The sequence below is a fragment of the Monocercomonoides exilis genome (assembly GCF_001643675.1).
Source record: "Monocercomonoides exilis strain PA203 chromosome Unknown scaffold22-1379369, whole genome shotgun sequence".
Classification (NCBI taxonomy): domain Eukaryota; phylum Preaxostyla; order Oxymonadida; family Polymastigidae; genus Monocercomonoides; species Monocercomonoides exilis.
In genome coordinates this window covers 819,829-833,967 of record NW_027150567.1, presented here as the reverse complement: position 1 = coordinate 833,967, position 14,139 = coordinate 819,829, and the positions used below count along the sequence as shown (strand labels likewise).

At 37.3% G+C, this 14,139-nt stretch overlaps 3 protein-coding genes across 3 annotated transcripts; 2 read left to right on the top strand and 1 right to left on the bottom strand.

Moving 5' to 3' along the window:
- Positions 1–1,690: 1,690 nt before the first annotated feature.
- MONOS_5578 (uncharacterized protein) lies at positions 1,691–4,337 on the top strand (the record flags this gene model as incomplete). The annotated part of the gene is made up of 3 exons (XM_067875742.1): positions 1,691–1,706; positions 1,780–2,853; positions 2,933–4,337. The coding sequence occupies 3 exons, from the start codon at positions 1,691–1,693 to the stop codon at positions 4,156–4,158; spliced, it is 2,316 nt and encodes a 771-aa protein (XP_067727538.1). The 3' UTR covers positions 4,159–4,337.
- Positions 4,338–4,861: 524 nt separating this feature from the next.
- Positions 4,862–6,621, top strand: MONOS_5577 (uncharacterized protein). Its single transcript, XM_067875741.1, has 4 exons — positions 4,862–4,977; positions 5,036–5,107; positions 5,163–5,665; positions 5,730–6,621. Exons 2-4 carry the CDS (start codon positions 5,053–5,055, stop codon positions 6,519–6,521), a joined length of 1,350 nt encoding a protein of 449 aa, XP_067727537.1. The 5' UTR covers positions 4,862–4,977; positions 5,036–5,052; the 3' UTR covers positions 6,522–6,621.
- Positions 6,622–10,431: 3,810 nt separating this feature from the next.
- Positions 10,432–11,028, bottom strand: MONOS_5576 (uncharacterized protein; the record flags this gene model as incomplete). Its single annotated transcript, XM_067875740.1, has 1 exon — positions 10,432–11,028. The coding sequence occupies one exon, from the start codon at positions 11,026–11,028 to the stop codon at positions 10,432–10,434; it is 597 nt and encodes a 198-aa protein (XP_067727536.1).
- Between the last annotated feature and the right edge of the window lie 3,111 nt (positions 11,029–14,139).

The following is a 14,139-nucleotide window of genomic DNA, read 5'->3' as shown; positions in this document are numbered from 1 at the left end:
AGCGTATGCTTTGATGAAATGGTTCGAAAAGTTGGAGTATTTTTTATGCTTTTGTTCGCTGTGGAATGAAGAATATGCTGAGCTTATTCGCAACATTGTTCAGTTATTTCGAGCATCAAAGAAAAAATACCCACGCTTTCGGGCCAGATGCATTGAACTTTTTTTCAAGAGCAGCATTCAACAAGACTGTGAAAATTGGAGTTTTTTTGCAGGAAGGAATCGTTGATCTCTTTTTGGAGGAGATTCAGGAACAAACACTTGATGACGAGAAGACAAGTGACAGCTTGAAATTCTTTAAATTGATCTCCATTCGATTGAAAGATAAAAAGAAAGATGAAATGGAAGAAGTGGAAAGAAAAGAGTTGAAAAGGAAAGCGTTTGAAAAGATGGAAGAGGAAGGATACGAAGATATCATCATTAGCTTTCATGGAATGTTTGATTTTCTTGATAGGAAATTAATGTCTTTTGAGAAGTTTTGTGTTCCACCAGCTTCTTCTCTTGTTTTTCCATGTTTCACTTGATCTCATTGGACTGAAGAAGACCAAACAGAATCCATTTCACAATCAGAGTATTTGAAATTTGAATGTGAATGAAAAGAATATCAGACTTTCTTTTGTCAACAGGCTGGCCAATTGCTGCTTCAATTCCACAAATGTCCATCTTTCCCAAATGCCCAACTTTCTCTTTCCCTTCCTGCACGCCTCACCAAAAGTCATTCAGAATATGACATCCACACTCAATTCCAAATGAGCAAGAGAAAAGAAGACTTCACAAAAAGTGAAGACGAAGAAATAACATTCTGTTGAGTGGTTGACATTTTCAGTCCAAAGGTTTTCATTTGTTTTTTTTTTTCACATTCATTCTTTGACAGCCCAGTGTTCTCAGAAAACATGATTTTTTTGATGCATTTCGAAAGGATGCGGTCTCTCCATCAAAATGCTAAAGAAGAAGAAGAAATTCTGATTGAAATTCAAAGGCATTCTTTGATGATCACAAACATGATGATGAAACTGAGAAAAAAGAAGGAAGAAGAAAAGGAAAGATAAATTGCCTGTGTTGTTTTTCATGTTTGTTGAGCTTTTTGTGAAGGATTTGAAGTATGTGTTATTTCTTCAATGACTACAAAAAATGAAGTGAAATGATTGTTTTCATTGTGACGAAGATGAGGAAGATGAGGAAGATGAGGAAGAGGAGAATAAAAAAAAGGGGAGGAAAAATTATAATTTTTGTAATTAAATTAAAAATGAATATAAAGATTAGCTCGATGTATTTTGTACAGCTTATTTTTGCTTTTTCTTCTGAATTATGATATGGGTTAACAGTTGTATGTTTGCGCTAGTCAAAAGGTTGCTGTATCTCTGCTTTAATTTTTATTTTTTTCAAAAAGACAAAAATGTTGTTTTAATTTTTTCTTTAATAAGCGATATTATTAGTAACTCATCCTTAAATTGTTTTCACAGATCCATTAACTTCATCGTTGATCTCATTTGATGAGTTATTATCTGTTTTTTGTTGATAAAAAATTTTCCAAAATAAAAAATGGGAGCTGGATGAATTTTGTTTTTGGTGTGAGTCTTTATAGAGACGGTATTATTAACTTCGGACTCTTCACATTTTTCATATTTGCTTTATTAATGATTATTCTAAGAATTGAAACATTTGTGGAACATATTGAGAAAGAATTTTTAAAATGAGTTTATTTGAAGGTTTGAGCTTTGAATTTGCTTGAAGTATAATTTGGATGAATTTTTCTTCTCCAATTTATTTCGGAATTAAAAGAGAGCGATGAAGTCGAATTTTTTGATGTGCACGGACTTGACCGAGAGTTTTTGGAAGAATTCGAGCCATCGAACATTTTCTGCGAAGCTGTCGAGGTGGAGTTTGAGGAACAACCGCCCGAGGAGGAATGCTCGATGAAGGACAGTAGACATGATAAGGCGCCATCTCTTTCATTTGTGGGAAGCCATTTCATACCAAGCAATGGAGAGAGCATCAAGCTGAAGAAGGGAGCCAAACTTCGTGCAAGAGAGCAGCAAAATGGAGAGGTCGACGACGAAGAAGAAGTTATTGCACAGGACCGTGGACATTTGAACGAGGAGGAAAATGCTTCTTGGAGGATAAGAGAAAGCCAACGAGCATCCACGCTGCATTTACTGTTACAACAAGATCAGGCGTTTCACAACTCTTCTCTGCCTACGAATCGCGTTCTTGTAAAAAATGTGAAGGACAACGCATTTGCTGGGGAACTTTCAAGCATAAATTTGCAGGCGCCAAAAATGAATAGTCTTGAGAACAAATTATTACCTAGCGTACAAAAGGGAAGAAGGAGGAATAGAGAAGCGATGTCAATGCAAGGTCAATCCAAAGAGAAGCTTAAAGAGAAAGAAAAGAAGGAAGCAGCGAAGCAAAAGAGACTGAAGGAAGCAGCAGAAGAGAAGAAGCGTCAGAGGCTGCTGAAGAGGCGGATGGTGGAAGACGAGGCGGCAGAAGAGGAAAAGCGGCTGATGGGGCTACTGCAGTGGGAAGAGGAGCAGGCAGAAAGAGCAGCAGAGGAAAGCGAAGCACTGAAAGCGCAGCGAGCTGTGCTGGAGCGGGAAGAGGAGGAAGTGTCGAGCGAGAATAGAGAAGCGAAGGAGGCGATTGTGGAGATGAGAAGAGAGAAGGAGGCAGCAGCAGTGGGTGCAGAGGTGGAGAAGAGCAAAGCGGCGATGCTGGAGATGCGGGTGAAGGAGCTGATGGGCACAGCGCAGAGAGAGGTAAAGCGAGCGAGGGAGATGGAGAGGATGAAGGCGGAGGAGATGGAAAGAAGGGAGAAGAGGAGAAAAGAAACAAGAATGCTCATCAGACAACAAGGTTGGAAAAAATGATTGTTTTTATTCTATTTTAACAAATATTACTTTTTCTTTTCTCTTTTTCCTTCTCCCTTCTCCAGAGCGTCAGCAGCTGCTGTCTGAGATTGAGGAAGCGCGAAGGCGTCTTGAGAGTGTGTGCGAAGAGGCAGAAAGGGCAGAGCGAGAAGCAGCGAGTGCAGAGACAGCGCTGTGGGGAGCAGAGCAAGTGGCGGAAGGGCTGAAGAGGAGCATTGGAGGAGAAGAGGCAGAGAAAGAGGTTGTTTTGCAGAAGAAGCGGAAAGCAGAGGAGAAGGTGAAAGGGCAGCTGGAGGAGAAGCGGGAGGTTGTGGAGGAGCTGGGAGAGGCCGAGGAGCAGAGGAAGAGAGCAGAAAAGGAGAAAGAGCGGAGGAAAGAGAAGGTTGAAGCGCTGAAGAGGGAAAAGAGGAAAGCGGAGGAAGAGGCGAGGGAGAAAGCAAGGGAAGGGTGGGAAATTGAGGAACAGATGGGGAAGCTGAAGAGAGAGTTGTTTGCTCTTCGGAATGGAGACATAATGCAGACGGAGCAGACGGTGGAGATGAAGCGAATGTTGGATGAAGTGGCAAGTGAGGAGGCACTTAGAGGAGGAGGAGGAAGTAAAGGGGGATTGGGAATGGAAGAAGCAGACAACTTGTTAGAATTCTCGTATCAGTCCAATTGTGTATCCTCAGACAAGAGCCATCTGCCTTTTCAATCTTCTTCTAATTCTCATTCTTCTTCTTCTTCTTCTTCTTCTTCTTCTTCACCAGTAGAGAAGGACGAAATGAATAGAAATGAATCTTCTCTCCATCATTTTGGATTTGTTTCTGCGGAAGCATTTGAGAGAGCGAAAGGAAAGAAACAGTCAAACAGAGCACAGAGTGCGCAGGCGCGTTTTGGAGGAGGAAGAAGTATTGAAATTGACTCTGGGGGAAGTTGGAAAGGGAAAATGGAAGGAGAAGGAGAAGAAGGAGAAGAGGGAAGAAGAGGAAGAAGATTTGAAGGGAGATCAGTTTCTGCAGAAAGGCAGGGGAGTTTTTTGGGAAAGAAGGATGAAGAAGGGGAAGGGAAAGAAAGAGGAAGAGATGGAGAAGGTAGAGGAGAAGAGAATCTGAGCGAAGTGTCGAGACGGCTGACGGCAAAGCTGCAGGCGATGGATGTGGTGAGCGGGGAGCTGAAGAGGCTTCCGATTGGAGCGAAGGCGAAAGGGTGGCAGAGAGAGAAGAGCGAGAAACTGGAGGAAGAGCTGAATGAGCTGCGGAAGGAGATTGGAGAGCTGAAGAGGAAAGAAAAGGAGCTGAAAAGGAGTTGAGAGAAAGAGAGGAGTTTATTGAGCAAAGAAAAATTCTACTGAAAAGGAAAGAAAAGTGATTGAAGGATTATTCACTTTAGTGTGGGTGAAGTTTCGACTATTTTTTGGAATCTTTGAAAGGAGTTTGTCAAATTTTTTTCTCCTTTTGATGCAACAAAAATATTTCAATTTCGAAAAAACTATCAACAGTTTTTTTTCACTTTTCTTGGTGATGGATTTAAAAAAATTTAATGTTGTTGTTTTATTAATAACAAACAATAATTGATCACATAATGAAAAAAAATCCCTCAATTATTGATCAATCTTCAATCACATTTAAAGAATCCAAAATGAAAAGGGTTACAAATATCAAGACTTTCAATTTAGAGATATAATTTTTCATTATTTTTAGCTTCTTTTTTTTTATTATTTATTTGTATATTTATTTTTTAGATATGTTTCTCATTAATTATTTTGAAAATTTTCTATTTTTTTACATACATATATTTTTTTTTTGAAAATAATGTTTTTCTTTTTTCAGAGCAATAACATATCTTTTGTGATATTCTTGAATGGACACACAAAGTTTTGATGTCATTCAATAGAAAGTCATAGTTCTGAAAAGAGATCATTTTCTTTTCTTTTTTTAGTAAAAAAAAAGATTTGAAATATTTTTATAATAAGATTGATCACTAGATAGAAAAAAGGATTTGCTTGATCTTTTAGCTTGAGCACATTAAGAGAACTTTATACAGACTTTTTCTATCAACAAGAAATTTTGATCGAACAAATTCGTTTGATTTGTGGTTATTCTCACAATACTTATCGATTAATAAAGATGTTTGTATTTGCTGATTATCTTGTTTATCAAAACTTTGGTGCTTTCAAAAACATTCAGAATATATAATAAACTGAATGAATGCATCTGACAATGAGATTCAAAAAAAGATTCGTCGAGAAAATTTCACAAGTTTGACTTTTTTTTGAAATTGGGAATTCATCAATGGAAAAACATTTCATTGCAGAATTGCTCCTCGAGCTTTCAAATCTCACAGAAGATGAGCAAAAACAGAAAATATGGGAAATGAATGGATTGTTGGACGAGATGAATGAAAAAGAAATGGAATTCGTTTTGAAAATAGCTCCGTTGAACATTGTGAGCAAAATGATTGGAGATCACGAAATACCAGTTGAAAACGCAGTGATGTTGTTGAAGCACATTGGTCGATGCAAAATGAAGAATGATTTTGTGATGTCGTATTTTGATAGATCTTTGTTGAACAGGAGATTGAAGATGATAATTATTGAGGAAGATCGTAAAAAAGAAGGGAAGAACGAAAAGCTTCTGAATGATCTGTGCGAATGCTATCAGACGTTGAGAAATAAGGTTGACTTTGTTTCAGACGAGTTAGTTGCAATTATCGTGCATTGCCTTTTAAAAATCGCTTCAAACAAAGAAGAAAGCGAGGAAACTCGAGAAGAAGTGGAAATGGCTTTGGTGGCTTTGAATAATAATAGAGAAAATCTGGTGTGATTTATTTATTTATTTATTTATTTTGAATCTTATCGATTTTTGCACTAATCTTTGAAAGAGAATGAAAAAAGAAGTGTATTTGAATGATATCACAGAAATCATCAAACATCATCAAAAGCATCACAATCTGACACTTCTTGCGTATCAGTCTGCTTGGCAGTTTTTGATGTTCAGATTTATCAACGAAAGTCAATTGGAGCATTTGATAGTGAATAAGCTGCATTTTGTGAGAGAAGCCACAAGAGAAATGGAGGAGTTGATGGAACGTGTTGATAGGAAGAAGAAAAAGGGAGAGAAAGGAGAGAAAGAGACGAAAGAAGCGAAAGAAATGAAGGTCTTATCAAGGTGGGTTTTAGCAGTGAGAGAGTATTTTTGGCATTTCCAATTGTGGAATGATGAAAATATTGGGTTAATTCGTTGCCTTGTCAAGCTGTGCAAGGCAACACGAGAGAATGAAAGAGAAACATTTGGAAAATGCATGGTACTCTTTCAAACGATGATGTCACTCAAAACAATGAGAGTTGATGACTTGATGAAAGGAGGCATTTTTGAGTTATTTTTGGAAGAGATTCAACGGCCAACGTTGAATGACGATGTTATATGCAAATGTTTGGGATTCTTTATGGCAGTTTCGGGAAGAATGAAAGGAAAGCAAAAAAATAAAATTGATGACGAAAAATGGAATGAGACAAAAAAAGCAATTTTTGACAAGTTGGAAGAAGAAGGATATGAAGATGCAATCATAAGCTTTCTTCAAGACCTGGAGACCATTAATGAAGCACACTCACAAAAGATATCCGGAAAGGCAACAGATTATTTTGTAAATGTTAGAGGAAATGAATATTCTTGATTTTGTTTCTCAAATTTAATATTTTTCATTTTTTAAATTTCATTTAATTATTTTGTAATTTTGCGAGACGGATAAATTTGGATGACATTGGATCTCAAAACTTTTTTTTAAGAAATACTCACTTTAAAAACAGGAACACAACGATTATGAAACAAAATTGAAAAGAATAAAATTCCATTAAAAATTATTGAGGTGAATGTGAAATACCAAAATTGTCCAGAGGTTATTTCAATAAATTCAAAAAAATAATAAATCGCCTCCTTTTTCAATATTTATTAGAATTTAATTTATTCAAATTAAAACTCTCTATTATTGTTTCTGTCGTATTCTTGGGAACATCAGGGTTCTTTATTCTGTCTAATCTGAGCACTTTCACTTGAAAGTGTGAGCCATTTAAAAAAATATCTGGCATTTATTTGTTAGAACATGCAAAAAATTGATACAAATCAGATTGTTATCGAAAAAAAAGATAGAAAAAGTGAAGACCATATTTTAAAATAATCAAATGAAATAAAATAAATTATAGTTTAATAACATCAAATGTGCAACAAATAAATTATTTTGTTTGAAAAATGAATTTTATCAACTATCATTCATTGCAATAACTTTAGCTCTGTGGCCTGACAAATAACTTGAAGCCTCGTCTGTCAAAAAAAAAATTTTTTTTTTACTAAATTAATATAAATTAAACTATTGCAAAAACTTCTTAAGACTTTTCAAAGCAAATTGGAAAAGATTTTTTGATAGCATCTGTAATATCTTGTCGTTTTTTCTCTTATGTCAGTGACCGTCAGAGACGGTCAATAACAAATTGTTATAAAAAAAATCCTCTTCTGACATTTCCTGTGAAAAATAATAAAAGTTAAGAACTCGATAATATTTATAAAAATTATTATTTTTTCAAAATAACAACAATTATTGTATATGGATTTTGATCTTAATTATTACAGTTATTGAGAATTATGAAATCATTAAAATAACACTTTTTGACAAGTCATAAATATCTTGTCAGTCATTTTGTCATTTCTTCAATTTTCTCTTGTCATGTCACAGAGGTATAGCAATAACAATCTTCTTTTGATTGTTTTTTTCTTTTAATCATTTTTCCATATTTGAAACTGCGCTCATTAATTGAACATTTGAAAAAAGAACAGCATATTTTTTCCGATTAACAAAAAATGCTGTTATTTTTATCTTTATGTTGACTTCGAAAGCTGTTGGCGATTTTTTTGCTTCCCATAGATTGATCAAAGACATACGCGCATTATTTAATAACCTGCAGTTTGTATTTTCTTTTGTTAATAAAAACGCAGTGAGACAGGTTTGCTTCTGGATAATGAGTATTGATTTGAAGCATGGGTGAGTTGAGTGAAAACTCCGCACTCCCAAATATGATGTGGAAAAAAAGGCGAGATGAAAATATAGACAATAACATGAAAACATTTTTAAATTGTGTATTATGAATTGTCCGCTTCACTTTACTACCGACTTCGCCTTTTCGCCTTGGTCACGAAGACCAGAGGGCAGGTTACATTGCCCCTCGGAGCTCTCACCTGCAGGCTGTGCAGGGACCCAATAAGGCGAGTGTTCCAAAACGGAGCAGAAAGAAAAACCACTCTCGCTCATGCAGGGCGTGGAAAAGAAAACTGTCTATGCAGAACTCTGCCTTCAGCTCTTCTGCTGATCCAGCAGAGCAAATCCACCCACAACATACTGAGTGGGCCCATCTGGCTGTTCTCTTTGCACTTGTTCAACAACAATCTTAGGAGTGGGATCCCACTTAAAACTTTTTATTCATTCCATGTTTCTCTAAAACAGGTTACCGGTGCACACTTGTGACTTCGGGAGGTTGATCTATCTTTCGTTTTTTGTATAACTCGCCTCTTTTTTCTTGTTATCTTCTCACTGGCATGTGACTTTCCTTCGCACCCAGCCGCTTATCGTCTCTCCATCCGCGTTTGTATTATCTCGGAGCAAACATGTCTCACTGCGTTCTATCAATTCGCAATAAAGCGAATCTACGAACGCAAGGAGCAGGTTTGCTCCTCAATAATGAGTTCTGAAATCCTTCACTCTTTCTTCTCTTCTGATCAAAAACCCTTCTGGCTAGCACGTGAATGTGCGGAGGATGAACAAAGAGCCTGCGGATGAAGGTGCGGCCGCTGTCTCTACTCCCTCCCTCTCTTAGAATGTTCTCGGGGTGTACTTGATCGGGTCTTCGACACTCGAGAGGTACTGGATATTTGTCCTATGCTTCTCTCACCGCGTTTCCTCCGATCAGCTTCAAGCTTTTTCTGTGAGGCCGTCTGTCTGCCCTTCGTCAGCTCCATAATGCTGCAGGGAATTATGGGGGGGTGTCTCATCACCTTTGGGGGGTTGTGTTATATCGTTCTCATGCTGCGACCTCCTCTCTCGAATTGGCACTAGTCTCTTGGTTCTCTTTCTCTTGCCCCTCTCCACCTCACCCTTCCAGCTGTGGTGTTTCCTCAGGATACTCCTTTGTTTCAGATTCTGTATTCTCGTTGATAATATCCTTTCTTACGTTATCCTTCTCCGACTTGTCTCCCTTTTCCGCAAGGGGTACTGGGCCGCCGATTGTCTCCAGGATCCATCTCGTGTCCTGAATAGGTAACACGGTGTAATACTACTGGACTACTCTAGATACTGGCGCCCATCTCGCGTACGCATTGATTGCTTTCCAGTCTGCATCTTGTTGTCTAACAAAGTGTGTTATCACTGAATGTCTTGTCAAGCACGCGGTGAATGTTTCCTGAATTCCATTCTCTCAGATTAGCTGCTCATTCTTCTTTGATTCTCTGCAAATTTGAAGGTTGATTCTCACTAACATCAAATCACACATGTTCATCCTTAAGAATCGTCTTTGTGTAATCCATCCAACGTTGGAGCGCACCCACTGCATCGATACGTAAATTTGGATGTTTATTTATTATTCCCTTTACCGTCAAACCTCCAGACGTCTTGGTTATTACTGGTGTCTGGACTTACACGTACTTAAATTAAGTTGTATCACTTCTCATTCTCTCCAGCTCTGCTGGTCTCAATGCTCCAAAAATCATAGTGAGGATGAGAGCCCTCCTCTGGAGGATCTGTGGGTCCGTCATATCGTGGGTGGCTTCTGCCCATTTGGTGATAATTGTGAGATCCCGCATCGTCTTGTGTCGTTTGACCTTTCTCGGATTCTCTCCCACATTAGTCTTTAGAAATATTTCTTAGTCCTTTACATCAACTTTTGTCACTCTAAACAGATTAATAGAATCAAGTACTTTCCGTACAGTCTGATGAATCACTCCACAAGACAGGTTAGTATTTGAAAGTGTTTCGGTAAACTCTGCTATAATCCATTTTGCGTCCTTGTTTGTGAGGGGGTCCGTGTCATCCATGCTCTCTCTATCAAGAAATTGCTTAAATCTTCGCAGCGATCTCCACGTGTCTCTTTCGCTCTATTGATTTCTAAGTATTGCTGCTGCTATGTCCTTTGCTCCAACGTCTTCTCCCCATGTTTTAAAAAAAGTTCCCTTCATGATATATTTTCCTCTCCAGTCCAACACTTTTGACTTCTCATGAGTGTAATTTCCAGCCTTCCCTTCTCATCTTCGCTCCCGGTATCATGCACTCCTGAAAGGTTCCCAGGTTCCTTATCAAATGCCCAGGCTGCAGTAGCAGGGTCCAGGTCTGCCCCCGCCAGGCTGGCAGAATCAGAATCGTCAGATCCCTCTGAGGATCGTTCATTTTCTCCTTCAGCACCCGTCCGATGTTTCTCAAGAACGGATGAATCAACACTACATCGTTTTCTTGCGTTTCTCTCTCTCTCTTCCTTCTCACGGAGGATAGTCTCCAAGTAGTTCCGCAGGGCACCGGCGCAATCGGTTCTGAAATTGTATCTAGTGTTCTAGGTGCGATTGTTTGTAATATCTCTGCGACTTTCTCTTCTCTCAGTGCATAGTCCGGCTTTCTCGTCATCCGGCTGAGTGCATCTGCTTCCGTGTTCTGTTCTCCATGTAGGCGTTCTGTCTGTATTGTAATGTCCAGGCTGTTCAGTTTCTTCTCTAATGCTCTCAGTGTTGGAATGAGCGATGGTGCTCCCCTCTTCTTTTGTATTGTCCATCTCGTGGACATGTTGTCTGTCTTCAGACAAATATGGTCTATCTTCTGTTGTTGCAGCCATGCTCCCTTTCTCTCTAGTGTCCTCAAAATTGATCTGGACTCCTTCTCGTATATCGCTAACGCACTCTCCTGGCGGGTCCAACTTCCGTGGACATAAATCTTCTCCTTTCTGCTCTCTGTTGACACTGTCAGCACTGCACCCCATCCAAGCTCTGAGGCATCCGTTGTTAGTTCTGCTGGCTTTGCTCTTCTCCTCAGACACCTCGGTCTGTTCTTTTGCAGCGTCTTTTTCCAATGTGTTAATTCTCCCAGCATCATTGGGTTGGTCATTACCGTTCATCTTCATTCTCATTTCGCAGAAATAAGCGGAGCCTTCCTCCATTTTCGTCACGCCGTGCTGTGCTACTTATTTCTATATCCTCATCTCGGGGTCTTCCGTTGTCTCTTGTTCAATCTTCTTTTCGCAATTCAACGCTGCTTTCACTTCTTCGATTTTCTCACGATATTTCGCGGTTTCAATATCTACACATATCAAGTGATTATACGCTGTTTATTGTTGCATTATCCGTTCATCATTTCAATCAATTTCTTTCTCTATCCTTATCTCACAGCTAACTTTGTTTTCTCATCCATCAAACTATTTCGAAAGAAAGCGGTTTCTTTCTCCACAATAATCTCGCTTCATTTCACGGCTATCTTTTTCTCTCTCAGTCCCGTTTTATTTCGCAGTTTCACATTTGTGATAATTTCTTTATAGTGAATCGTATCATTTCTAATTATTATCAATGATATTTTTCTTTTCAGTTTTGATTTTGTGTCGCAACACAGCTTGTCTATATATCCTTTGCAAAAGCCAATAGATTTTCTGAGCTTTCAATCTCTATTATCATCTCGCGGCGAAGTGCGGTTCTCTGCTCCATCTCCTCTCATGGTCTCGCATCAAAGCGCGGTTTGAATATCCTCCTCCTCGCTGCGAAGCGAGGCTATCTCTTCTCATCCAAACATGATCTCGCAGCTATGTGCGGCTCTTATTCCATGGTAATTCACGCTTTTTTTTGGTAGGTTTTGTTTTTATTAGTTTCTCGCGACTATGTGCGGCTCTTCTTCCATTGTTCGGTATAGATATTTTCTATTATTTTGTAATTTCATTCTCTGAAATAATTTCTTGAGAATGCGTGTCTTCATTTCAATTAATTATATCTTTATTAGAAGGAGATTTATTCTCTATTATAATCTCTCTGTAATATGTGCATATCTCTTCTTTAATTCTTTAAATATCTAGCGATTTCTAAATTTTCCTATATCTCGCAGCATGTCTGGCTCATTTTCATATCATCATTTTGAATAAATATCTCACAATTTTCATAATTTCAGTTTTCTGTTTTGAAGCTTCTATTCTTATATTGTCTTTTCACTTTGCGCGGCTCTCTATTCGTCTTTATCAGCTGTGCACTTCCTTCTATTCCGGATGAAGTATTTCAAGCTTAGATCCTGATAAGTTCTTCAATAATATTTTCCTCTCTTTCCAGTTTCAATATTAGATCTAGTTCTTTTCTTTCACTATCTCTGTATTTTTGTAACAGGCTGTTGCTTCTTAATTATTGATGACAATATAGATCTTCTTTGAATTTGAGTATTGGCGAAGTTAGATCTTTAACCACCTATAATTTAAGATAAAAACTCATTGTCGAGGAGCAAACCTGCTCCTTGCGTTCGTAGATTCGCTCTATTGCGAATTTCCTATCTTTTTAAAGTTGAATATTGACAATAAAATAACATTGTTCTCAACTCAGAATCAACATTTTCAAATTATTCAAATGATCTTTGATTTGAATTGGACAAATTTTGGGTACTTGTGGAATATTCTGAAAAAAAAAAAGTTTATCGAATTGTTTATTTTTGTTTTATTGAATTTATTATTTTCCATTCATTCTCTTTCTGAAATTATATTTCAAAAGAAATGTGTTTATTTTGAACCATGAATAATTTTGATTCATTGAAAGATGATGATATATCCGAAACATAACACACAGTTTATACGTTGAAATTCAACCTATTTGTGACTTTAATTACAAATGTTCTCCAAAACATAAATCTGGAATATTGATTATTAATAATATCGAAACACTGTTCCATTTTCTGAGATTGATGAGTGATTGTCTGAACTCTGAGTTGCATGGATGAGTTGCGTCGATTGACCGGATGACGATATATCAGCAAGGATTTTACACACTTTCAGAGTTATTATTTTTCGAAATGGATGACACAGGAACTGTTGGACTTCCATTTTTGATAAAAAACGATTTGATGTTTGTTTTTTTATTTTTCCTCACAAACTTGTTGATGTTTCGAGTTTTCTTTATCCTTTTGAAAACACAGAAATATGGCAAATAATAATTTGTTGAACAGGAAATGCATTTCAGACAGAATGATGGAAAAGGCATGTTTTCATTTTATTGAAATTATTCAACGAGAGAAAGCACAAGAAAGTTTTGGAATTTTCAAAACTATTGATGAAATTGAAAATACGAACCAAATAGGCTTTCAATTCGTTGGATTATATCAAAAGGGAAATAACTTATTCTCAGATTGCATTTGGAGCAAATGTTGGAGAAATGCACCTCAGAGATTTTTGAGAAGGAAAGTGGCTGTCATCGTCAGCAAAGGCTTGATATTTTCATCAAACAAGAGGAGATTAGACATACAAAACAAGCAAAATCGAATGACCTTTTTATTTCACAAAGAAGTGGTTCCTCTTGCAATTGAAAGGGAATTCATCTTTTTAACAGAAATGCCATTTGCCAGCCAAAATTGTTTCAGGTTTCGTTATCAGCGCGAAACAAAAGAAAAGCAACATCAACGAAGCATTCAACAATATATCTATTTGCAATCAAATAGAACAAAAAGCATTTTTCATTTTTATTTCTTTTTCTGAAAATCTGCCAATTGAGAAAGAAAGGCGATTTCTTCTTCGAGATTGTCTTCAACTCCATCGCAAACATCGGTGAAGAAAAAAAATAGAGATTGTCAAATTCTTTGTCTTCCTCTTCATTCTTCATTCTCTTCTGGACAAGGTTATGATTTCTCTCCACTTCTTCAAATTTGTGAATGAATTATTGGACGTTGAGCATCGATTGTTGAATATCACAAATCGAGCACATTTCAGTCAACTCATTTCATTTTCATTCATCTGCTCTCATTTTCATTTTCATCTGCCAGATATTCCATTGACTTTTTCTGCATTTCAATCTCACATGCAACTTTGAAGCATCTTCCAAAGCCAGAAAAAAGAATATTCATTCTTCATCATCAGCAATTTCACTTCATTTGATTCGATCGATCGATGTTCTTTTTCAAATGGAAAAATAAATAAAATAGCAAAAAAAAGTTATCCAAAGTCGACTTTTCAAAAGAAAAAACAGACTTTTGCTGATGAAATTTATTAATTGTTCTTTTCAGTCACTTCGATTCAATAATTTTTGCTCTCCTGAAT